Consider the following 24,811-nt stretch of genomic DNA (forward strand, 5'->3'; position numbering starts at 1 on the left):
GAAGGCCAGAAATCAATATTCTAATCTTGGTCTTGCTTCAGATACATTTGGTGGCTTCAGAGTAGTTGTTTAATCTCCCTGCATGCTTGCCAGAGATAAAACAGTTCAAATATAATAAACTCCCCTGAAGAGCTGTGCAGATCAGTTTACAGCTTCTGTACACTTCTTTGAATTACTATATAAATTATTATGTAAATATTACCATTACATGCAGGACTCCTGGAGGTTTGGCTCCATGTATCTTCAAATTTGAAATTTCAGGTCTGTTTTCTAGCAGATGCCCTCATGCCACAGAGGCTTGAAGCACAGCCTCGTGGCAGCCCAGAAGCCACAAGGGTATCTGCCATGGTATCATCTTTTTCCCCACATAATTTTTGTGGCTTTTTGCGGGGGGGTTGTTGTGCTTTTTGTTTAGTTGTTTGTTTTGTTTCCAATCTGTTAAAACATGATTCAGGTGTTTTCTCTGAGAGAGCATCCTCACTTTCATTCTGTACATGGCTGGAGTAGACCATACCTCAACAGAGGTTATTTGCTTAATGAAGAAATAACAGAGAGAAGGACCTATGACCTGTTTATTTAGGAAGTAAGACTAGAAAATAGTTATGATTTCTTCTGGGTTAAAATACTTGAAAGTGTGCTGGGTTTCACATTCCACTCATTTCCCCCAGTATTGTAAATTCTGAGTGAGCATCTTAATAGACTGAGCTGAGCTGCAGTCATTCCCAAGAATCTCAGAAGGATTATCTGAGGTGAGACAGAAGTCAAAATAACCTCCTTCAGCTTTTACAAAATAAAACCAACAAAACAAAGAAATGAACCAAACAATACCACCGCAGATTACCTTCTGTAATATAGGAAAGGAGAGAAGTACTGGCTGTATCTCTCTGCCATGCAGCAAATGAATTCCACCTACACAGGACAAGAGTACCCATGTCCTAGCAAATTGTGCACTTTTCCAGCCCCAAAAAGCAGTAGTTAATGAATTGTTCTTTCAACTGTTTATGAGTAGACATTTTGAAATTGCTAAGAAAAAAGCAAGTGCTAAAACAATAGGGTCTACATTTACTCATATGTGTATTTGTTTTACAGTTATTAGTCCCTGCAGAAACGAGTACCTTCTAATTGTCCAGAGTTTTGTCTCCTGTTACTAGTCAGCCTTCACAACAGTTGCTGGCAGGTCGTAGCTATCCCCAAACCTGGGCAAGGTTTGGTGTAACATCAGAAAAAGCTGGAAATATTTCCCATATTCGGTGGAGAGGCAGCAGGGGAAGTGCTACATGGGTGTGATGCACTCGTGGCAGCCGGGGTTGCTAAGCACACAGCCTGCTATGCCGCTAAGCAGGCAGGACCAGGCAGAGCCATTAAGTCTGGAAGCAGCTGAGTATTTAATAAGCTGCATGCTACCATGCATTTACATAGCTTAAGTTGTAGTAAAGCCATAGCTGTAAGGGTCAAAAGTGCAGGGCTGGAGGCTAAAGCCCATGCAAACCACATTGTAACCCATCTTGTCCTCAGTGGAAAAGGGCTTGGGGAGGAACCGTAGGAAAATGAGCCTCATTCCAACCAAGGAGAACTTTAAAGGTCAAAAGGCAAGAATGTAAAAAATGTAAATAATAATCAAAGTTATAGCGCATGTGACCAGGTCTAGCAAAACTCAATTATACAAAGGTTGCAGGGTATCTACATGCCCCCAATAAACCAAGCATAAGGAGTTCAGTGAAAAGGAAAATGAGATTCCCCTCCTTTGTAGTTTACATGTCTAAAACAAAATGACTCTCTGCTTGCCCTATCTGTGTGCTCTTCAGATTCTTCCACAGGAATAATTTGACACATTTATTTCCCACTATGCATATTTAACTATATTCCTGGGCATCATCTTCACCCTGAAACTGCCAGAGACAAGGGTCTTGTCTCATGCGGTGACCCTCTGCAGCAGCCTCCCTGACCTCTCTCTATTCTCTCCCTTATTAGCAAAGGCTGTTTCAGTACAGAGCTACCAACTTCGGACAAGCGAGCTCATGTCTGATTTCACTTCCTCTAGCATAATCACAGACTTCAGTGACTGTGCTTTTTGCTTTTCATTTATACTGACGTAACTGAGATTGAAATCTGTCCCACAGCAAATATTTATCAGAGCATATCAAAGGAAAAGCAGACCAGAAGAGAAACAAGCAAAACAGTGAGTGCCATTAAACTTTGCCAAGTTAGATTTCAAAGTCAATGAAAACCACCCCAGAGACACAGAGCTAAAATGTAGGACAAAGTAGAACATTGCAAAAAATAAATTTCCAAACACTGGTGCTGTACAGAACAGGTTTTAATTACTTCTAACTTGCAAAGATTAAGAAGCAGAACCCACACAGAAGTAACAATATATGAACAAAGTCAATGATCACAGCTCTTCTGGTTTTGTTAACATCTTGGCTTTGATCTATACACCCATCATGGCCACCTGTGCAGGTCAGAGACCCTTTCTACAGAGTACTAAGAAAGAAATAGAACAACATCCACAACCGGCTTTCTAAATGATATAAAATAACAGTATGCCACACATTAATTAGATAATTAAAACTGTTGCTGCTTTGCTAGATGCCAAGGACACCCAGTTTCTTGGCAACAGACCTCTAATTTTCCTTCTTTGATATCCAGGTCACAGCCATTTGGATTAGAGGCTCATTTCCAGCAGCAGTGCACAGCAGGGGCATACAACTTCCCGTCCTGCTGTCAGTGTCCCCTCCTTAAGCTCAGCATCTTGTAACTACATTTATAAAAGCTGCTAAATGTTAAAGCCCTTATAAAGGGTAATTTCTCAATATTCACAAAGGTCAGGGGACATGTAAGCATATTAAAAAATTAGGCAGTCCTGTGCAACACCAGCAACTTCTTACAGCATCAGCAACAAAGTCTCATCCCATTCTAGCTAAAGAGTGTGACTAAAAGGGTAAAGTGAGAGATGAAAACTCTTTTATTTGCAACTCTCCAGCTTCCTTGAAAATAAGGTCTACCCCATCCCTGACCATTGGCTATTATCCACGCCTTAAGAGGAACACTTTCCTAGAAGAGGTGTACCTGCTGTCCAGGTAAGGGGAGATCACATACCTTTACTAAGGAGCACTGATTTGGTCAGCTAGCTTGAAGAAAAACATGGTGCGCTGAAGGCCGGTACCACTGCTTTGCCTGAAGCTTACATCACCTGAACTGTGGAGCAAACTGCAGCCTAAGGATTATCAAATGTCATCAATCCATATGCAAGGCACAGTTCCTCATTCCCAGCCTCACATTAACTGGAAAGGCATAACAGCCCATGCATACTTTTGAAAAGAGACTTTTTCATGAGAAAGGAATATAGAGCTTGCTACCAAGGGGCAGGTTAAACAGAACAAATAACACAGACCAGATGGTAGTCATACTGCTTAATGCACTGTTGGAAGGTGCCCAGCTAGTCTGGGGATGAGCAACAGAAGAACCTATAGAGGATAATACTCTTTGTAAAGTGCCAGCAATTTATTACAATATATTCCTGAGAACAGCTGAGGTGAATTAATGGCTATTCCTTTTGACATCCCTGAGATACTGTTCATAGTGCTGCTGTGGTTCCTGGTTACCATCTCAGCCAATGTGAACTCGTTCAAACCTAACCAAAAGCCAACTGTCAGGGCTAGTGTTGTGCCAAACTATCACCAATAAACCACCCAGCAGATGTAGTAGCTTATGCTTGCAGCTACACTAACCATCACTTGGGTTTTGGTCAGCCTGGAGCATGACCAGAACAGGCTTGCATTCACTCAGAACAGGTAACAAATAAATAGAGCTTGACAAAGATGGCACACCAGGTGTTACAGCAGTACTGGGTAAATAAATGCTTCTTCCCTCAGCTGTTCAAGCAAAGGAAATGTTACTAGGAACATGCCTTCTACATGACATTTAATCTGACAAAGCTAGCATATGACAAGATATTTGTGTTCTTCTGTATACCCTATAACCATGCCTATATATCACCATTGAGCTCTACAAAAGATCCTTCATGTTGGATTCTTTTTCATTAAAAACCAGAAACTTCAGACAATTTAATGAAAACAATGCTGCAAAGTGAATTTGGGCTGCACTTATGGGGATTCTATTTTTCTATTGACTGTCCTGGACCGGATATTCCACTATAGAAGGTGAGGTAAATACCATGCTCAGAAGGGGAAATGAGTTAATTTTTACGCTAAGGAAGGCCATTTCCTCCTACCAATAGGCACATCAGAAATACCATGAGTTTTATGAACTTCTAATGATCAGATAGCAGCCATTTTCTATCTGATCTTCTATTGAACAAAGAAAGTCCATAGTAATGTTTTGCACATGCCATCTTCTCTTGAATCATCACAGTCTACATCCAGCCATGTGCAACATCTAAGAAACCATGGATCAAAGTAGAGAGCAGGTCAGACAGTCTTGGCAATCTTACCATACTGCATGTGCCAACTCAGTAACATGGCTTATTGTACTTGGGACACAGGTGTGAATAGTTTAAACCCCTGATTTTTGTTATGTTTATTTCGACTATCTTGTAAAGGGAACAACCTATGGAATGATAGTATGCAATTATAACATACAAATATGTTCAGAGAGAAAACCTAGTCACCAACTGAAATCCACAAAATTATTACATTTTTTAAAACAGAAAAATTATATGGTTGAGCCAGAAAAAAAGAAAAAAAAAAGAATTTTACTCTTTTAAAAAACCTAAATCTTAATGAAGAAACTGTATTAGAAGTAATGTAGAACATCAATTCTTTTTTAAAAAGAAAATAGATGTAGATGTTTCAGACTTCTCACAGGAAGATTGTTAAGAGGCAGTTTTATTTAAGTACAGCTTGCTTTCATCACTTAATTATTTTTCCAGTTAATCAGCATCTCTGTGCCTCATGTTTAGACTTAAAAGGTGTCTATCACCTTTGCATTTGAGTAGTAAAGACCACTGTAATTTTTATTGAAATCATGACCTTCATTATTACTACCCCAGATACTACATCAGTAATATCTTTCTAGTTAACTATCCACATATACTTTAAAATATTGTGGCCTACTTTGTTGTGGCCTGCAGCCTGATGTCAATGCATGGGATTAGAGCTCCTTAGACAGCATCACATTTCCCTTTTCTGTGAAAAGTTATTTTCTTTACTTCACTATTTTCCCTGACAGTTACTCAAGCCTGTGACAATGACTTAGTCTTAACTCTTCACTGCTCTTTGGTGGTATTTCACTGCCAGTTAGCAATCTGTTCTGATGGGATGGCTGCTCCAAAGACTCTGAATTTTAAACATTCAGTTTTTAGTTAGTAGGTATTCATCTCCCAAATCATCCCGGCAGCAGTCTCTGAAAATGGGCATGGAAAGGAGTTACTCCAGTACTGATACTCAGGCTCCCTTTAATGTAGGATTAAGGCATGCTAACCAAGAAACTTACTGACATTCCCTTTTTTATCTAGAAAAGGAGGATATTCTGACTTCAAGATGGTACTAAAGGACTGCACATATATCCACGCCCACTAGAGAACTACATCCAGATTTTGTTTTGAATGTAAATGTGGCAATGCCTGTGAACCAAAGGAGTACAGATCTTTCAGAAAGACAAATCAACTGTTGCTGTCCTCCAGCAAAAACTGGAGACCTTCATTCTTCCTCAGCCAACCATTTTTCCTTCTTAGAATCCCTTACTTTCAGACGCAAGTGCTTCATCAACAGATTTTACATGCCTCTCCCCAGCATGAATCCCATAATGCAGCTCATCATCCTTCACAGTAGCCCAGGACATTTCCTTGGTGGAGAACCTTGCTGCCCACTCTCCTGCCTTGTTGACAACAATGACACCCCCCAGGCCTCCAACTCGTGTCTTCATGTAGTCTAATGCAGCGTCTGCTGCCACCTCTGGTGACATTCCTGAAAAGAAAAATAAGATCACTTCATGGTATCTGTCCTGACATTAGTTTTAAAATTCCCTTCAAGTTTCACCCTTCCCCATGGAGCCAGTTAAATCTAATTTCTCTTTCAACTAAACCACCAGAAATTTTCAGTATATCAAAGGAATCATTTATAGGAAGGCTCTGGACAGTTGCTGAGAGCTGCTATAGTGTAGTGCTGCAGCAAATATTTATTTAAATAGTTTCAGATTTTAATTCCATTGCAGTGTTTGATACAAACTACCTCACCAACTCTATGTTGAACAACATTTCTTATGCCATCATTTGAAGGGGAAAATGTCGCTCTGCAAGTTTTTCATCACAGGTTTGTTTTACACCTAGCTTGTGACATTTACAATTTGAAAAAAACCACATCAGAACAATCAAACATTTCAGTCACTATCTCTGTTCCAAGTCCACTGGCTGCAACAGAGCTCAAAGCACATTACTTCACATTGTCATAATTTATGAAAACCAGAAATCAGCATTACTCTTCCTCAAAATTCTGAAACTATCAGGCAAGACGAGGCCTCAATGTACTAGACATCAGACAAAGGACCAGCAAGGCAACTTTAGCTTTGTACTCACATTAGCAGAAGTATTCTCTAAATAAATCAAATTAAATGTGAACATCATACACAAAGACCTGTAATAGCTGCAAGATATTTGTTCACTACAAGCTTAAATATACATTCAGGAATGCAGTTGGCTTGGCCTAATTGCCCTAAGATATACACCCTCAGTAATGTCATGCAGCTTAGACTGCAAAACAAAACCTGGTCTTCATTCTTCCCTGCAAACTTTGAGTTAAAAACAAATAAAACCATCAGAGTCAGAATTATTCACAGCACTGGTGACTGACAGGATAAAGCGCTTTCCTCTAACATACGGGTGACACTGTGACTATTCAAGTCAGTGGCACTGTCTTCAAAGGGTCAGTATTTCACTGTTTGATTTTTCACCAAGACAACAGCTGCCACCATAAGACAGAGATTCCAGCAGCTGTTAAGAGCAGCAAAGCAATTCACTTCTGAAATATGGAAGTAAATTTTGCAGCATTCACCCAAAAGAAGACAATATGTGAATTACTGAAAAGCTGAACAGAACTATGAGAGCTTTACAGTTGTTCTTAAATATGAAACTTCAGTTGACTGTTCAAGGACTCAAAAAGTTACTGTAACTTGAGGGTTTGTTTTCAATGCCTTCATGGAAATGTTTCGGGAGGGGAGGCCAGGGGGAGTCTATTGCTGATGTATTTTCCTGGCAGCTGCGTTTGCTTCTGGGCAGGATGAATGAAGGTAAAGCAAGCACAGGCAGGGTGAACAAGTGCAAACCGATTAGACACGAACACATGTGGGCTCATTTTCTTTTTTATTTTTCTCTTTTTTCAATAAACTTCTCAGTTTGAGACTCATCTGCCTTTCACACTGATTAACCACAAGCCAGATAACTGCTATCAATGCAAAGGTTTTGCAATGCAGTTAACTTTAAGTCAGAGAAGAAACTGGTTTACACAGTTTAGACTAAATAGAGCTTAGAAGACCATTCACAAATTGAATAGTTAGGGGCATAACATGGAGAGTAAGGGGAGAGCATAATGTGTTAGAGCTTTATTAAATAATCTGTAGGTTGTATTTTATGCTGAAACTGTCATATCAGCCATGAGATTTAGAGAAATACACCCATTATATGCAAACAGCTCTATACAGCATAACAAAAATATTCTCAGCTGTTATTGTCTCTCTACTTACTGCTTCTCCAATGAAAACGTAAATTGAACGTTTTCCAACTATTTCCAGTTTGGTTGATCTCAAAGCAAGTTACACTGCCCCGAAGCTATGGCTTTCTAAAAATAACGGTGATATCTATATTAATGATTCTTGAACTGCATGCAATACAAGTATGTTGTCTGGCTATGTTTACAGGCTGTAACATAATCAAGGGTTTAGATGACACACTAACTCAGGAAGGTAAAGCTCCAAAGGGTCATCCCACAGTCAGATTATATTACAGTCACGTAAGACATACTGTGTCAGCTGTTTACCACATACCCACCCAGTCAGCCTAGTACATTTTCCAAAACAAAACAAAAATTGAAATCATGCTTAAAAAGTCTTAGAAGAATTTCTGTTGCTGTAATCAGAGTTGGCAAAATAAAGACATTTATAGTAACTTAGAAAGGAAATATCCTATATTTTCTAATTTCAGCTCCAAACACCTGTCTCTAGCCCTCCCCCTCACTACTTCCTTAAATGTATCTTACTTTTACCTGTTTTCTATTTATTATTCATGAAATTTTAGTTTATAATTGGGAAAAATTATTGAAGAGAACTTCAGTTAAACAAAGTAGACAGTAATGCCTTTCAATGTACACCAATCTAAAGCAGGATTAAATATCAGGCAGAAGAGATAATTCTGTCCACTTCAGCTATTTCAGCTTTATTAATACTTTTGTACTTTGTTTCATTTTTAAAAAGAGGTGACCAACCCACATACACCTGGGAGCAACTCTTCTGACAACTGTTCCAGAGTGACAGTAGATAAACCAAAGCCTGTCATTATCAACTTTTCCTACCGTCATTATTACAGTTTGGAACATACCTTGCTCCATGTGATAGAGGACCAGTCGGGCTAAGACCACTTTCATAATGCTCTCCCCATGTCCTGTGGTTGAAGTGGCACCAGAACGGTTATCAGCATAACCTCCACTTCCTTTTCAGAGGGGAAAAAAACCCAAACAAACAGGTGGCAATATTATGTAATATAATTTACAAGCCTTTCATTGTTTACAATAGGTACTGAACATTTCTTCCTAAAGGTCCATTAGTTCTCTGCATTTCTGGGAGCAAAGTGTCAGTAATGCTTCTTTCTCATTTCTGCCTATTTGAAAAGTTAAATATATAAAAGAGATCAACAACAGTGGGAGCAAGTTAGTTGTCAAGTTAAGAGAGACTAGTGATCTACTTGTGGTACAAGAAGCAGAAGCAGCCAACACAGCAAGGGAGGGTATATTGAGGACCAGCAAGATAGTGATGGGATGCAGAATGCCAGGTCACACAACATTAACCAACTAAGATACAAAGGAGATCTTGTGAGGACACTGGTGAACTGACCAAAGTTTGAGGGGATCTTACTCACAGCAGCTTTAAGAGATTTGAACAACCTGGACTCTATAGTGAAACCTCACAGAGTACCCCTGAAGAATCTTCAAAATCCTCACCACAAGCAGAATTTTTTTTGTTGAACTCCCCCTCCCGTTTTTTATTCCTCTTATCCTTGTTTTGCTGGCACATTCCACACCCTGTTCTCTGCCAAGCTTCTGCTTGCTCAATACCCATGTTTCTAACACATCTCCTAAGACAAATATTTCCCAGGAGCTAGGAAGAAACATACCACAGCATTATAAACAAGGTACTGGGGGAGGGGAAAGAGACCTGAGAAGAGCAATGGAACTTTCTTCCCTACTGTAGTTTCTTGATCAGACCTTTTCAATGGACCCCAATTTAAATATGGAAAAACACTGCCACAATCAGTCTGTCAAAGCCCCCTTACCAAAGCCTCTGATATTTAAAAGCACAGCTACCATTTCTGTTTCCAATCCTGTAAATGTCTATGAGACCAAAAGTTGCAGGCAATATGCTCAACAGTGTCCAGTTTCACTTGTCCTTCACAGAATCATGTCCCAAACTATGGGAATCATGAACACAACCTACACAGAAGGGTATTTGCAGTCTGAAAGCTGCAGCCAGAAACAAAGCTGAAAATCACAGTCAAAACGCAGAGGGTATCAAAATGTTAGCAACTTTGTGCACAAAAGAAAGATAGTATTAGTTTTATAATAATCATATACTGCCAACAGCAGTGCCATTTCAGTTTGGAACATGTTTTACTAAAAATAATGATTTTCCAAATCCCACCTGTATGGTAGAACCCTGAGGCAATCAAATGGAAAGTCTGTCCCAAGAGAGGAAGTCTGTGGTAAGGATTTCAAGTGTCTCTTTATACTTGGATAAGAGATCTCTTAAAATACTTCCTTTATTCCACACCACATCATTTAGGCTCTGAGGTAGTCTTATCAGGGCTCTCTAAGAACAGGAATTTACTCAAAGTGGCCAGTCACTTTATAATTCTCACATACTGATATAACAAACAGTAACTGCAATTACACCTACTTCCTTAAGCACCAAGAAAACAGCACCTTAGTTTGGAGCAGGCGACATTTTTTTGACTTAGCTGAAAGAATGGATGTAAAAAAAGGAGAGCTTTATCAGAATCAATAGAAAGGAAACACAGGAAAAAATGTTTCTCCTCTTCTGTAAATGTTAAAAGGAAATTCGCATTCCCATTTTCCATACATAAAAGTGCTAGATGATAATGACACCACTACACCTCTGCTCTCAATACTTTCTTGCAATCTCTGTGCTGAAAAAAGCTTGAGCTTTGACACATTTGAATGTTAGACCTCCATTTCAGATGTACTACTGTTTATGTTTCGTTTCAGTAATGAAAAGGAGAGTGTGCAACACTTATTTTTCTCTTTAAATGAGATACCTCCAAAAAAAAGGCAAGATCCCACACCCCATACCTATGCATGCTGTGTCACCAACACGGCCAATCAGTTTATTAGAGAGTCCTCCAGTGGATGTTGCACAAGCTACATTGCCTTCACTGTCTATGGCAACAGCACCGACTGTTCCAAGGTCTCTGCCAAGAAAAACAGTACATAAAATTAGACAGAATTAAAGCATACCTGCCAAAGCATGTTGCATTTATTTCCCAGGTAGCTTTAAAAAAATTACTACAAAAGAATTACCGCACATCATAAAGCCATTTTTGCTGTGCTTCTTATTACAAAAATAACAAGCAATATGCAACAATTTTCACAGCTCTGTATTTAACAGAGTAGAAAACACTCTTTTTTTTTTTTAATCGCCCCCCATGACTTGCTAACCTTCATAGCATGGAAACTTTGACATGGGGGGGGAATGCACAAAACAAAAGCACACAGAGCAGAAATACTTCTAGTCTTCATAGTTCTGGAGTAGTTTTTTGGCTGGAACACAAACTGACATACAACTTTCCCCTAAATGGCAACTCAAAGATGCAACAATTGGCTCCACTGTCTCAAGAGGAGGTTAACCGGAATTACTAATGACAATGCAAGTAAATGAGTGAATACAGAAAAGGACAGTCATGTTATGCATGTACTGAATCATTTCCTTCCTGTTCCTCCTCTTTCCTTTTCCTTACTCCCCCTAATGTTTGAATGGTACAAAAAAAAAGTTATTTATGTGCCTTTGAACTAGTACTGCTCACAATGCATCATTAATACACATTTTCATCTTTGTGATCTGTAGCTATGCAATCTTGAGGTTTAAAATCACTTTGCCAGGAGAATCAGCTGAAACCACACATCAGTTTAAAATCTTCACGCACTGAAGAAAACAGAAGTCTCAACTACTGCTTTATTTCTTCAGTACAGAAAAAATATATACAATAGATGCTCAAAATATACATGTGCAATTGTGTTTAGAGAAAAGCCTGTTGTAACACACTGCAACAGTTGCTGCACTGAGAAGGAAGACATTAGTGAGAAGCAACAGTTTTAAATAGCCACAAATTCCAACCTTAGCAAGTCACATGGAAACATAAACCAGTATTTGGCTAGAAGTATAAAAAAAAAGTATCATCTAAATCCCTTCATTCAGGAAAAGAATTTGTAACAATCCTTCAAGGAACTACCCAACAGGCAACTGGAACAAGAATACCTTTGGAATGTGCCTGGGCACTAGTGAGGGTGTCGCTGCAGCTCAATAAAAATCCAAGCTAATTGAAGTCAGGCAAAGTCTGTGTGTACCATGAAACCCCCAGTCACTTTCTCAGAGAACCGACTTCCTGTTCCCTCCTGCTTATGTAAAATATCATACTGTCAGTCCCTACACTTCATTCACAGCAATTCAAAGTTGACTGATGAATCACAGGCCTTACAAACTGCTCTGACATTTATGTTGAGATGGACCTCATCTCAAACTGCTATGATGGTGCAGATGGGCTTCCCACCCATCCATCTGTTACAAATGATTTGCTGAAAAGAACACGAGTAAATTCAGTACTCTCTTGCACATTCATGTGGCACCCTTCAACCAACTCAAGTTAGATCCTCCTGAGAAGTTAAGAAAGGTGTATCCAGATGTATATTTTTCTAAGCAAATATTTACCTTAAGACACTGTGAGAATAAAAGCACACAGATCACACAGGCAGCAGCTACCTGTTTTGGTACAAGAGCACATCTGGTGATAAATACCAAAGTGAGTATGTCCAACACACCTTACCTGCAGTGGAGCAAATGGACAACTGTATTGTATTTCTTACTGTCTCTTTAAACTTTTTATTGCTTCAGTGTAACCTTTTCTTTGTTAATCTTCAGAACAAAGGCAAAGAAGATATAAACTTTTTTTTGCATACATAGTTGACTTCAAAACATTACCAAGGCAGGCAAAACTGCCTAAGTAGAGATACCATACTATAACCAAACCATCTCTCTATTGTTAGTTATTGACAGCAGCAGAAACCTCAACAAGTACCTGTGGTATACCAGAGGATGCTGCCAGGGATTTTTTCAATCCAGAATTATTCTTATATACTGCATATGCTGTGATGCAGAATGTATTAGCTGGATTTGTTCACTGCCTTTTGCCTACATCTTTCATTATCCAGTACCCATGAAGTGACATATACTTACTCTAACCCCACTCAACTAATAAGGTATCTGATATTTTGTCTCTCAGCTCTGCATCAGGAGAAGGGTTTTCTGCTGAATGCTGTCAGGACCCTTGTTAATTAACACCTCCTCGAGTCACTCTTGCAGTGTGAACCACAGAGGGCTAGGAGGCCATTTTCTACCTTATGGCCAGACTCAACTCCCTTTCTATGGGGTTCTCAGGGAACCTCCAGTAATTCTTAATAAAGGTATGCCAGAATCTTTGGAGGGAGAGACTGCAGATAAATCAAACTACACCTTGTTCTCAACAAAAGGTGTGCAAGACAGAATGTTGTACATTCAATGGAATTGAAGGTTTTCAGCATAAATGAATGCAGGCTTCTAACCAGCAGAAGAGAAAGGTGTCTCTCAAAGAGACACCAGACTTTGTCTGGAAAGCCTAAGAAAAGCCACGGTTTCCAACACTGTGAGGGCCAGAGCATCAGAAGTTAAGTTTACACCAACTTTCAAATTCCCTGTATGATCTCATATTATGTTGCCTCCGACTCATGCTACTTCACCTTCTGTCTGTTCCCCTCAGGCAAGTTTCTATGTAATCACTGTGGACATAACAGAGAAAAAGAACATTCCACATGTGATACAGAAAGAAAAAGGCTTGCATAAAAAAAAGACCTGTTTTCAGCTTTGTGAATTTGAGCTGATGTTTTGGGCACTGTTTTTCAGAAAAAGAATACCATGGCCAAGACAAGAGAAGGTCTTGAGGCTTTTAGAAATAAGCAAGTTTTCTACTATCAGATATTCCAGAGCAAGACAATGCTGAAATTGAAGATGCCTAACACTGTTATCAGAAAAAACTTTAACAATTAAACAGTTATGAAGAATGAATGAAGACTCAGATGCCATATGATTCCAACTGATGTTTAGAAGACTAAGTGGCAGTAAGGGCTACACAATCCCCAAAATTCTTCATATGAATGGTAACACCATGCAGTCCTTGGACAGTCCATGGATCAAAAGAAAACTTCTTTCATGTACAAGATGAACTTTGATTGAGACCTTATGGTCAAGGAATGGCACTCTGTTTACAAGACCATATTTATACTTGCCTCATTAATTTGTTTTTCCTTCTAGCAAGTTTTGGAAAGTAACATACAGTTTGTAGTATATAGCCTCATTTCACAGACTTTAATTAACATGCCCACAGAAATTTCCTCCTTTTGATCTACAAATCCAGTTCTGCTTCTCTCATTACTGCTATTTCACAAAACAGATGAACAGCACATAATACAGCATTTATGTAATGTAATACAGTGTCTTCCTGCACCACAATCATTGATGTAGAAACAGAAGCTCAAAATAATTTGGTATTTATCCCTACCTCATGGGCATAAAACCCCTCTTTGACACCTCCTGCTTTTCATTCCTTTATTGTCTACCTAAGTTTTCTCTCTACTTTATATGAGATTGGCTTGTTTTTCAAGCAACATTTGGTTTGCTGTTGAGCAATACCATCAAGTAACATCTCACTTCATACCCACCACTGAACTTTGCCCTTTTTTCTTCATTCCTTTTCATAACCAATAGCCACAATCAACACTCAGAATAAGTTACTGGCCAAAATCTGATGTCATTTAACTACCTATGCTATGTCAAAGTGACAAGCAATCTTCTTAAGCAGTAACAAGTTTATTTAAGTTTGTTTTGGTCATTTAAACTTGAACAAATTCATTGAAAGTTTGATTTTCCATTATTTTTGCTGAAGATATACTGTAAAGACTGCACCAAATGCTGTAATATATGGAATACAGGCCTTCAAGGGGTTTTGTCTGGTTGGGTTTTTTTTGTTTTTTTTAGTTTTGTATGTTTTCTTGGTTGGTTTGTTTGTTTGGGGGTTTGTGGTTTGTTTTTTTTGCCCCTTTTTTAAATTGGAACTAGACAGCACAAATTAAATTACCTGAATTTAAGAATAATTTCACCTACTTCTGAAACTCTTCAGGGTTGGAATCCGGCTCAAGGTTCTTCTTCCATCTCTCACGGGATCTCTCAGTTATTAATTTCTCTCCTGAAATCTCAGGAATACCCATGGCCCGAGCAAAGAGGTGTGCCCCATGGTCAGTCAGCAGCATGTGCTTCGTCTGCAGAAGACAGACAAGAGGTTCATTCACAATCCTTGTTTTGTCTTGCACTGAGATACTTTGTACAATCACTCTTTATTTTTAGACATATCCATACAAAGAAAATGCCAAATTTTACTTTTAAACTTTCTAGAGTTCTATGTTCATATCCCCGTTCACTATAGTTGAAAAAATTTCAGCTCTCCAAAACAGAGATACAAACTTTTATCCTTAGTAGAAAAGAACTGCATTTGTCTAATGAAGACTTACTATAAAGGAAGAAGAAAAATTGGTAAATTTGTTCTTTTGCTAATTCATATGCAACATCTTTATAGTGTTTCCAGTCAATCACCAAATCAATACAAAACTGCTTTTTCTAGTTAACTAAGAGATCTAGAAGGATTTTACCTAGAATGGTAAATAAACTCCTGTTCTGTTTAAAGGCATTACATGTAGTAAAACAACCAACAACTGTAAATATCATACACTAAAGTGTTTCTTAACACCAGATAAGTAAGTTTATTTTAAACATTTCCTTCAACTAGCTGCTATTCTTATAGAGTCAGAATTTCAAATTTAAGAACAGAATACTGTTCTAATGGGTTCAACCAAAACATGTTTGCTCTAACAACATTCGCAAGTTCTATTTGGATTCCCTTATTTACAAAGCACTTTGACAAGCTTTTAATTCAACAACCTCAGTTAATTCCATGCTTCAAAATCTGTACAGCTTGGTTAATTAATATTTTTGAGAACTTGCAATATAAATTTCTTTAATTAATCCTTAAACTTTAGTAATAGCTCTAAAATGATACATATTGTTTAATCAAAAAATAAGTAGCAACCTATTGCACAACTACACAGCTGTTAATCACTCATCAGAGGCTGGGAAGATTTTGGAGGAGCAGTGATCTGACTATCCAGGATGGAACTATTTCAGAGCACAGCACCTCAAGCAAGCTCTTACATCGACGCAGCAGCACAGCACACAGGTACCAGCTGAGGTCCAAAAGCAGAGCCACAGGATGCTGGAGGCAGAGCGTTGCAGAGCACCAAGTGGCACATACCAGCTCTCAGCCAGGAGCAAGGATGGCAGAGGCTGGGTATTTCTGTGTCATGAAACATTCTGCAGGACATTCAGAGTCTCAAATCTTTGGATTTTTAAGATGTTGCAGACTATCTACTTCGGTCAATTTCTAAAGCAATGACAAGTCATCTCTACCATGACTAACCCATAGCACTGCAAAGCTCTTTAAAGGGTTCCGGATGAAGCCCTTCCCAAATCACAGGTACTGATCTCTACTTAAGCCTATCACAGCCTCTGCAACAACCCCTTCAGACAGAGGCAGCAAATATGGCTACACTTCAGGAACGTTCTTGATGATGTGGCACTGACATCAAACATTTTGTAAAATTTAAATGCCTTTTAATTAATCCTCAGGTATTGCTTTAGGGAACAAGAATAAGAGCAACAAGGAGTAAGTCCTCTGTACGTGTGAAGGAGTGGACACCATGTTTACAAGCCACGTGATGTTACTGGACAACATAAGATCTGTCTATTTCTAATAAAGACAGAGTAGTGATCTTCGACTTGAAAGCCATCTTCTTTGTGCAATGCTGCCCCCCTCTGCCACTAACACACCACAGGTACACCGTCCAATACTCAAACTAGTTTTAGCTTTTTTTGTTTGGTGAGTTTTTTTAGGAAATACACTGACATTTTCTATTGTCTTTATCTGTATCATCCATGACTTGATTTCTCAAGCAATTAAAGTGATATGATCCTTTAAACAAGACTTTAAAAAATAAAGTTTTATTGTGACAAAATGAAAGTTATTTCTAAAAACTTTTTCAAAAGGTTCTGTCCCATATGCAGATTCAAGTAACATACCCACCTTCCTAAGCAGCACAAACAAGAAATACTTGCATAAAGAGGAATAAGCTTCTATGATACGGTTTTGTAGTTGTTTTTTTCTTTTTGTTTTTCAGTCCTCACTGAAAGAAATTTTCTTAGGGAGAATTTTATTTGTCATTCCCTTCAACAGATCTTGCCAATCGAAAGAGCTGGCAGAACATTGCCAAACAATGCAAAAGCACCTTTTTCCATCTCATCCTTCCACAGTTTCACGAATATGTTTGCTAAGTTAAAGTGCCTAATTTTTCTGGGAGACATTTATACAAAGTAATTCAAAAGGGTATCAAAAATAAAAAAATGGGTAGTTCAAGATGTCTTACTAAGAAATAAAAACGCTGGCAAGTTTAGTTATTTCATGGGAAATGGGGCAAATCTCTCAAATTTCTGCAGCTGGCCTGAAATTCAGACCATCATAGGTTTTTATTTAACAGTTCTGGCAGTGCAGAGCACAGCAGAAAATGCAGCCCTTTGCCTTTAGAAATCTGTGTTCTAACCTAAATTATCCTTTGTCTAATGTAAAGGGCTGTACAATATAGTAGGGGAAAACACACATGGCTAAAGAGTACCAATAAATTAGTTCTCTAATGTTGGTGAGAAGCTTATCCAATGAAGTGTTAGAGCTGGGATGGGTTACACTCCCCATTGAAAAAAATAGTCATTTCAATGTATCATTCCATTTATATTCAGTACAAGCAGGAATAATTCAACAGACATGTAACTGCTTTCTCAAGAATTTTTAACATGAGTCAGCAGAGACTTCCACCTCTAGAAGTTCCTGTGATCAACAGCACAGTAAATCATGAGCGGAAATTATTGTGGTGCCCTCCTTTTTTCTACTTGATAAATTTGGACAAGTTTGAGCCCAGTGGGAAAGTGACAGCACAGAGGGATAAATGTGTGCAAGACCAACCTCGAGGAGCTACTGTGGCCACCAGATGGAGCCCATACTGTTCCAGAATATGGATTTCAAGCAGATTGGGAGGGTGTTTTTCGTTGGTTTGGGGAGCTGCATGTTTCAAAATTCCTTATGGCATTGAGGCATCTCAAAACCACTGGAAAGCACTCATAAATGCTTAAGATCCCAGGAAAACTAAAGTCTTATTACCCACAGATCACACAGTTAAAATATTCTTTTACCTATGCACAGTAAAACAAAACACACTATGAAATGTACTGTGAAATAGCCTGGATTGGTGTCCCAAAATTCCTGTCCAAGATCAACAGAAGAGAAAAATCAGTTGATATTTCCATTTATAACACCCAATAGAGAAGGAGCAGAAACTAATCTTGGAATGTATCAAGCAATTTAGGCCATTTACATTTGAACTTTACCATCTACAGGGATTTTTTTTTTATCTAAGCAAAAACATGAAGGTTTTAGGACTACACCATTATATTTGGTCCTGTACAGCAGAATTCATGACTTTATTTCAAATTTAGCTTCAACAATTTTGAACATCAGAAACAACACACAATGACAAAAAAACCTTGTAGGAGACGACAGACAAATGACAGGGTGTTTTGTTTGCTGATTTGGTTTTTGTCTTTTGTTTATTTAATTTTTAAAACAGTTTGGAAAGTTATGTTCTCAAAATCCAGCAGTGTTGTTCTGACTTTATTCTTGTTGAATGGGAATTGTCATGGCCAAGACAAAAAAATAAATGATTCTGGAATATGAAGAAGTGAACAATGGGCATTAAGAGAAGTTCCCTATAGAACAAAATAAAGTAAAACACAACATTCACCCCAACATGTTAGACATCTCTCCCTCAAACCTTCACTTACATGATCAAATTTTTAAAAATTTGGTCTTGTGAAGCTGTCTACCACTGACAATTAATGTTCTGGCTGAATGACTAAATAAAAGCCACATGAGGGGAAAAAATACTTTTTAAACACAAGTTGTATTAGTATTGAAATGTTTGTCTTCTCAAAAACAAAGTATTTATATCAAATATTTTAGTGAAATGTTCTGATTTTAAAAGCAGAACTGTCCTCCAATTAAGGACACAAAAAAATCCTATCTACCTTGGAGGCCCTTGAGGACAAATTAAACTTCAATCATTATAGATCACCAAAAAAGGTTTGGTTTCCTCAAAAGTCACCTCAAAAGGTGAAATAAATGTAAGTCTTCTTTGCTAATAAATGGTTTTGCAAACATGAACCCTTTTCAACAATGGGGAGATGCACTAGCAGGATGAAAAATGTAAACTCCAAAGACAGTACAAAATTTTTGACTACTGCCAAGTAAAATAGATGTAAATATAACACACATTACCTACTCCATCCTGACACATACGCGTTGCACCACTTCTGAAAAATAAGAGAAGTCTGTTGTGGCCAATATCAGATGGACTTCTTAGTGGACTAAGGTGGGACAGATCTTATGTAGAAGGTCAAGTAATAATCATTTTGGTGCCCTGATAAATACGATTCTCTTGATAGAGCTGATGTTATCTCCTACTGCTGGAAGGAAAACTGACTTTGCACTAGAGCTACCACCTCACATATCACAATGGAGGAGACTACCCAGAACAATGTAGGAGTGCATTATACAGCCAAATATGTAATTGTGTCACTGCATTCAGTCCCATATCAGTGAAAAGTGAACAGTGTATCATTTAACTTCAACCTTGCAAGATCAAGCAGGAGACAGTGATGACATAAAAGCTCTTCAAAAAACAAGCGAACAAAAAAAATACCTTGAGCATCAGCTGTGGAAATACAGGAGCCCAACATGTAGAGGTCAATTTCTCCTTGAGTTTCCAGTTGCATAGCAATACTTATGTTTTCATAGAATGCTACTTTTTTACATATATATATATATATCTGAAAATGCCTTAAAATAAAAGTGCTTCTGGTCATGACCATAGCTTCCAAACTCTTCCAGCCATTTCTCCCTTCTTTCCTGCTTTAAAGCACTACCATAAACATCACCATTGGGGTGTATCAATATACTAAAAGTTCTAAGGAAAAACATGCTTCATAATCAGCATACCTTTTCCATAACAAGTCGAGCAAGTTTTATTGGGTTGGCTATGCATTTAACTGCAGATACTGCTCCAGAGTCCAATTTTTTTCCATCCATGATAATGGCATCCATTTCCACTTCACCTTTTTCATTTAGAACAGATCCACAACCTAAAGAAAAAAAAATTAGGGAGGAAGACAAGTAGAAGAAAGTCATTAAGAGCTAACCACCAGGGGATTCAATTATTAGCTCTCATTAAGCAACCTTTCTCCTTCCCAGTTTGCTGACTTAGTGAAAGTATCTCCCAAATACAAACAAAACAGCAGAAACACTGCTGAGTATAACCACAAAATCCAGCCATTAACAGAAGTCTCACAGAGTACAACATCTAATTTAAAATAAAGTTTTACTTTTTGTAACATGAAAAACATACTTCCAATCCCATCCCAAATTATAGACTTGGTGCAGAAGTTAAAAACAACAAACAATCATGAACAGAATTCTTTATTCCTCAGATCACTTTGAGTGCACAAATTATCTTACCTTACAGTTCTTCCAAAGGAGAATACAACATAACCCAAAGAAATACTACAGAATTCAATCCTATCAACAGATTAATGTCACAGAGCACTCAAAGAAACTACCAAAATTAATGGAGCAGAATAAAAGCATCCACTCAGTCCTGCAGCAAAAGCCTGAAATAAGAAGTTCTCCATTACCAAATAAAAATAGATATTTTATTTTTATAAATTAACTAATACAATGTTGGGTAGTTATTGTCTTCTATCTATTGGTGCTAGCATTAACCTATTGAAAATTAATGAGATAAAAAATGAGACAATGCAAATAGGGTGGGTTTTTTAAATAATTCCAGTAATTGTATCACAAAGGAGAATAAACGATTTTAAGTCATCAAGTGCACAAGCCTTGCCAGTAAGGCTGGTGAATACTAAACCTAAAAAGAAGTCAAAAGCCAGACCAACACATGGCAGATTTACAGTAGCTCAGGTAGAAAGACCTGAACACTGCAGATAACTAAACCAATTTTTTTTCTTTCCGTTAAACTAGTATTAAAGCAGGTCAGAAACCACTGTTAATAACTGACTTAAGACTTGTATACCAGTGTACTTCAGACCTGAATATATGAAGTTAAATCCCCTGTAACAAGAGGCAACAAAATCCTGTAATCCTCCTCCTGTAATCTTCAAACCCCCCTGCCACATACAGACATACTCTCCAAACGCTGTTTTTTGTCCGTGACTGCATAAGCTATTCCAAAGTTCAGTCCTGCATCATTCACAGTGTGTTAATTTCTAGACTACACTGATTTGTAAAGAGCTTACAGGTTAATTGCCTTGTGCCATCTGTGTTAACATAATTTTTCAGCTCTTCCTTTATGCTGGTAAGGAATAAGTAGTCATTGTTTACTTATCTAAACCATGCCATAGTCTTTTAACTTAGACAAGGTAGGCTAGAATAGCTCATGACCTAAAAATTCCCACTAGAACTAGGAGATTCTTAAGTATCAGTGACCAGAACCATGATTCCAAGGGAAACTCTACCAAACCCCTTCACCACTGCATTAATAGTATCTTATGTCTACTGGACATCTCCCATGGGATACAGCTTAGGATTTCCTAAAATTTTTGGAGGAGAAAACAGGTGCAGATAGTTTTAATCAAAGGCAGCTTTCTACAAAAGCCTCCTGTTACAGCTGGGGAAGAGACAGGCGCCCTCCAAGAACAATTCATACCATTTGCCACAGAATCATTAAGGTCTGGGAAGGGAATCCCTCCATGGGAGGGATGTCACCTGTTATGTCACACTGCTCAGGGCCCCACCCCGCCTGGCCTTGAACACTTCTAGGGATGGGGCAACCACAGCTTCCACAGCTCCGAGATCTGCACTGTATAGTCACCTTTTGTCATTCCACTGACCAGCATGCAAGTCTGTACACTACAACAAAGCTAGATACTGAACTTGAGGTTCTCTCAGGTAGGAAGAATCCTTCCTTCTGAGGTTACAGACTGCTTTTTCACCTGCTTTCCAATGCAATGTGTACAGACTACCAGACTCCAAGGCCTACCAAGGCCATGGTATCCATTGCCAGTAGTGCTGAAAAAAAAAAAAAGTTTGGCTTACTTGTTAAGCAAAAGGCTGGGAAAAGAACAGAGAGACAACAGAAGACAGAAAATCTAAGGGGACATTTCATAACAAACAGCTGAGATTAGTCAAATCCCAACTGGAGTACTGAGAGAAGTACTCCAATTTCCTCTGTCTCCAGATAGACAGATCTTTCCTGTGTCCTGCAAAAGCTGTGGAAGAAAGAGTGTGCAGGGATCACCGTAGTGTCAGTTCTTAAATCTGGAGTATTCACATCAAGCTGGTTTTAACACTGCTAGCAAAAGAGATCATAAGAAGGAAATACAACCAAGGCCACTTCATCATCACAAGCAGAACTTGGTGACTTAATTATGCTGCAAAAATCACTAAAATGATAATGTTAGACAACAGTATAGCTTCTGAGCCCTTCCACCAAGCCTGCATCAGGATGAACCTACATAGCATGGCTACACCCCATCATTCAAACAAGGACACAACTTGATTGTTATGCCCATTCTTCCCCACCTTTATTGTCTCTTGGTGATGACTATTTTCCTAGAAAATATTACAGCAACACTGATTTTTTTTTTTACAAAGATAAGTACCACACAGTGAGTTTTAAACAGCCACTCCAATCAGAGTCCTCTTCATGTAGCTATCAGGTCATTTTTGCCAGCTACTGACAGCAGCTGTATCTAATGAGTGTTAAGACAATTAGATGTATCTGCAAGTGATTACCAGACTATTTGCCACACTTAGATCAGCATAGTCAAACCTGAAAAAGTGCTTAAGGCTCAAGTCCAGTTAAGTAAACACCAAATGAGAAAATGCCACCCTGATGTTCTAACTATGTAATAGTACACACCACATCTCTAAGTCTGCTTCATGATTTCAGCTTGGATGTTCTAAAAATCATAATGTTCAGACCAAGTCAGTAAGAAAATACTAAAAGTTTCATGTGAAATTAAAACTCTCCCTTGCTCTCAATTGCAAGGTAAGAAGGAACAAATGAACCTTTGCAAATTAACTATGCACGTAACGAATAGCTATATTAACCTAAAACACTGATCATTGACAGGTCTGTCCTTCCATGTTTATTTCTGACGTACCCGGGTGGGAGTGGGGAAATATTTTTCCTGAAACTCATCAAAATAATAAATTTGAGTCATATGAAGAGGAGAAAATATTTGACTACTTCCATTAACATTAATTTACATTACTCATTAGGAAATCCAGTTATGAACCTTTACTGTATAGATTCATGACTCATATACCATTACTGCATTACTTCTGTAATATTAGTTACAAAATAACTAATTGCAAGCATTAATGAAGACAAAACACCTAAAATCCCCAAGAACAATATTCCTCTGGCAACGGGTAAAAGTCAAGTGTATAGGCTTAAAAAAATGCTGCAAGCTATATCCAAGTGCCTTAAAAATGAATGTTAATTAAACACATACTCCATAATAGAGTCCATGTCTTAAAAATGAATATACTCAGCACAGTAACAAACAGCACCATATGAATTAAATAGGAGATACATAACACCAAAGAATGGGAAAAGAGTAACTCATCTTCCTAAGTGTACTCAAGATAAACTGCAGTACGCACCACAGTATTTTATTTTACTGAGACATCAACTATTTTGTGACACTAGTATTTACTCCACTGCAATGTGCATAATTCAACAATAATGTAATAATAATGCAAGCCAAGATTTTCAGAAGCATCAGGGCAAAACACTTGAAATACAAGATGAATTTTAAGCCCACTTAATTCTTCAAAATTTACCTGCATTAAAATGAGGATCGTCTTCCATTGACTGTACTGCCTCCTCAACAGCATCTATGGCAGTCCCTCCCTGTTTGAGGACACCGTAACCTCGCAGTGCAGCTCTGACAACACCAGCACGACATCCCTCTTCTCGTTCCTTGAAGATCCGGCCAGCTCCACCATGCACCACTATGACAGGCTTCATCCTGCCAAGCTCCTCTAGGGGCTGTTAGCTGGGCACACTGGTTAGTTGTTGGAAAGAGTAGTCTTCAGCATGTGCTCCTTTCTACATGGAGAGACTGCAGGTTAGTTATCAGGTACCGGCAGTTTGACTAAAAGCATTTTACCTTCCAGGAAGCAAAGTACTCACACAAAGGAGCTCCTAAGTCAGGTCTGGATGAGGCCCCAGACAATTTGGTGCAACTTTGATCAAGAGACTCAGGTGCCGGGCCAGGTGGTGGAGGGAGGGCCCCTTCCACACTAAGTTACGCTACAGTCTTGTGATTTAGTGTGAACCCTGTCTGGTGATAATACATTACATGGAAATAGGCATTTGAGGGACTAAGTACAGTACCATAACCAGCAATAAAGAAAAGCAGCTGAGTTAACAGCTCACCCAGCTCAACCTCCTGGCTCTCCGACCTCTTGCAAAACTCTGACCTTCGTGCAGGAAAACAAGGCGTTCACACCTGGCAGCCACAGCTGCTTGTTACTCCTCTCGGCCTCCTGCGAGAGAAAAGAGATTGTTGCCACACATCTCCAGTGGTGCAAATCACATTTTTGCTTCTAGAAAAAGGCAAAGAAGCAGTAGCCGTCTCATCTCCCACCGAAATCCAGGGCACCTCTCAGACAAAACTCCCCACGTGAAAACCTTCTCGGGGACGGCTATTTTTCGACACTAAGCAGAACGAAATCCAACTGCCTCTCGCTCATCCTGCGGGCAAACCCTTCCCACAGCGCCTCCCGCAGCCCAGACCCCGTCACTGCTCCTGTCCCAGGGGCGGCGGGCCGGGATGGGAGCGGAGCGAACTCGGCAGGGCCGCCGTGATGGGGCACAGCAGCCCGAGAGCGCGGCCGGGCAGGCTTCCATTCCAGCCAGCAGCGACCCTCCTGCCTTGCCCTGCACGGGTCCTCCTCGGCCACAGACTCAGCCCCCCCCCCAGGCCCCGCTGTCCCTGTCCCCCTGTCCCGTGTCCCGCTGTCCCGGCCCCCACCTGCGGCTCCCCGTGCGCGCTCCCGTGCGCGTGCCCGCGGGGCAGGCGC

The 24,811-nt window shown here is 39.1% G+C and overlaps 1 protein-coding gene across 5 annotated transcripts; it reads right to left on the reverse strand.

Moving 5' to 3' along the window:
* Positions 1-2,299: 2,299 nt before the first annotated feature.
* On the reverse strand, positions 2,300-24,811 carry ASRGL1 (asparaginase and isoaspartyl peptidase 1). 5 transcript variants are annotated; one of them, XM_071548545.1, is made up of 9 exons: positions 24,763-24,811; positions 24,165-24,274; positions 23,919-24,065; positions 23,567-23,834; positions 19,697-19,839; positions 14,650-14,804; positions 10,533-10,651; positions 8,549-8,659; positions 2,300-5,927 (listed from the first exon to the last, which is right to left on the reverse strand). In XM_071548545.1, the coding sequence occupies exons 4-9, from the start codon at positions 23,751-23,753 to the stop codon at positions 5,692-5,694; spliced, it is 951 nt and encodes a 316-aa protein (XP_071404646.1). In that variant the 5' UTR covers positions 23,754-23,834; positions 23,919-24,065; positions 24,165-24,274; positions 24,763-24,811; the 3' UTR covers positions 2,300-5,691. The 5 variants fall into 5 exon arrangements, with proteins under 5 accessions (XP_071404646.1, XP_071404645.1, XP_071404643.1 ...); XM_071548544.1 differs by having other exon boundaries at positions 23,919-24,069; XM_071548542.1 differs by lacking the exon at positions 23,919-24,065.

This window comes from Pithys albifrons, chromosome 2 (genome assembly GCF_047495875.1).
Source record: "Pithys albifrons albifrons isolate INPA30051 chromosome 2, PitAlb_v1, whole genome shotgun sequence".
In the NCBI taxonomy this organism is placed as follows: Eukaryota; Metazoa; Chordata; class Aves; order Passeriformes; family Thamnophilidae; genus Pithys; species Pithys albifrons.

What these genes read in the sequence shown, in the direction of transcription:
- ASRGL1 (XM_071548542.1), bottom strand. Translation starts at nt 23,753, where the DNA reads ATGAAGCCTGTCATAGTGGTGCATGGTGGAGCTGGCCGGATCTTCAAG. An exon ending in CTCGACTTGTTATGGAAAAG is followed by an intron (nt 14,805 to 19,696) that starts GTATGCTGATTA and finishes TGTCTTCTGCAG; the next exon opens with ACGAAGCACATGCTGCTGAC. An exon ending in AACCCTGAAGAGTTTCAGAA is followed by an intron (nt 10,652 to 14,649) that starts GTAGGTGAAATT and finishes TTTTCTTGGCAG; the next exon opens with AGACCTTGGAACAGTCGGTG.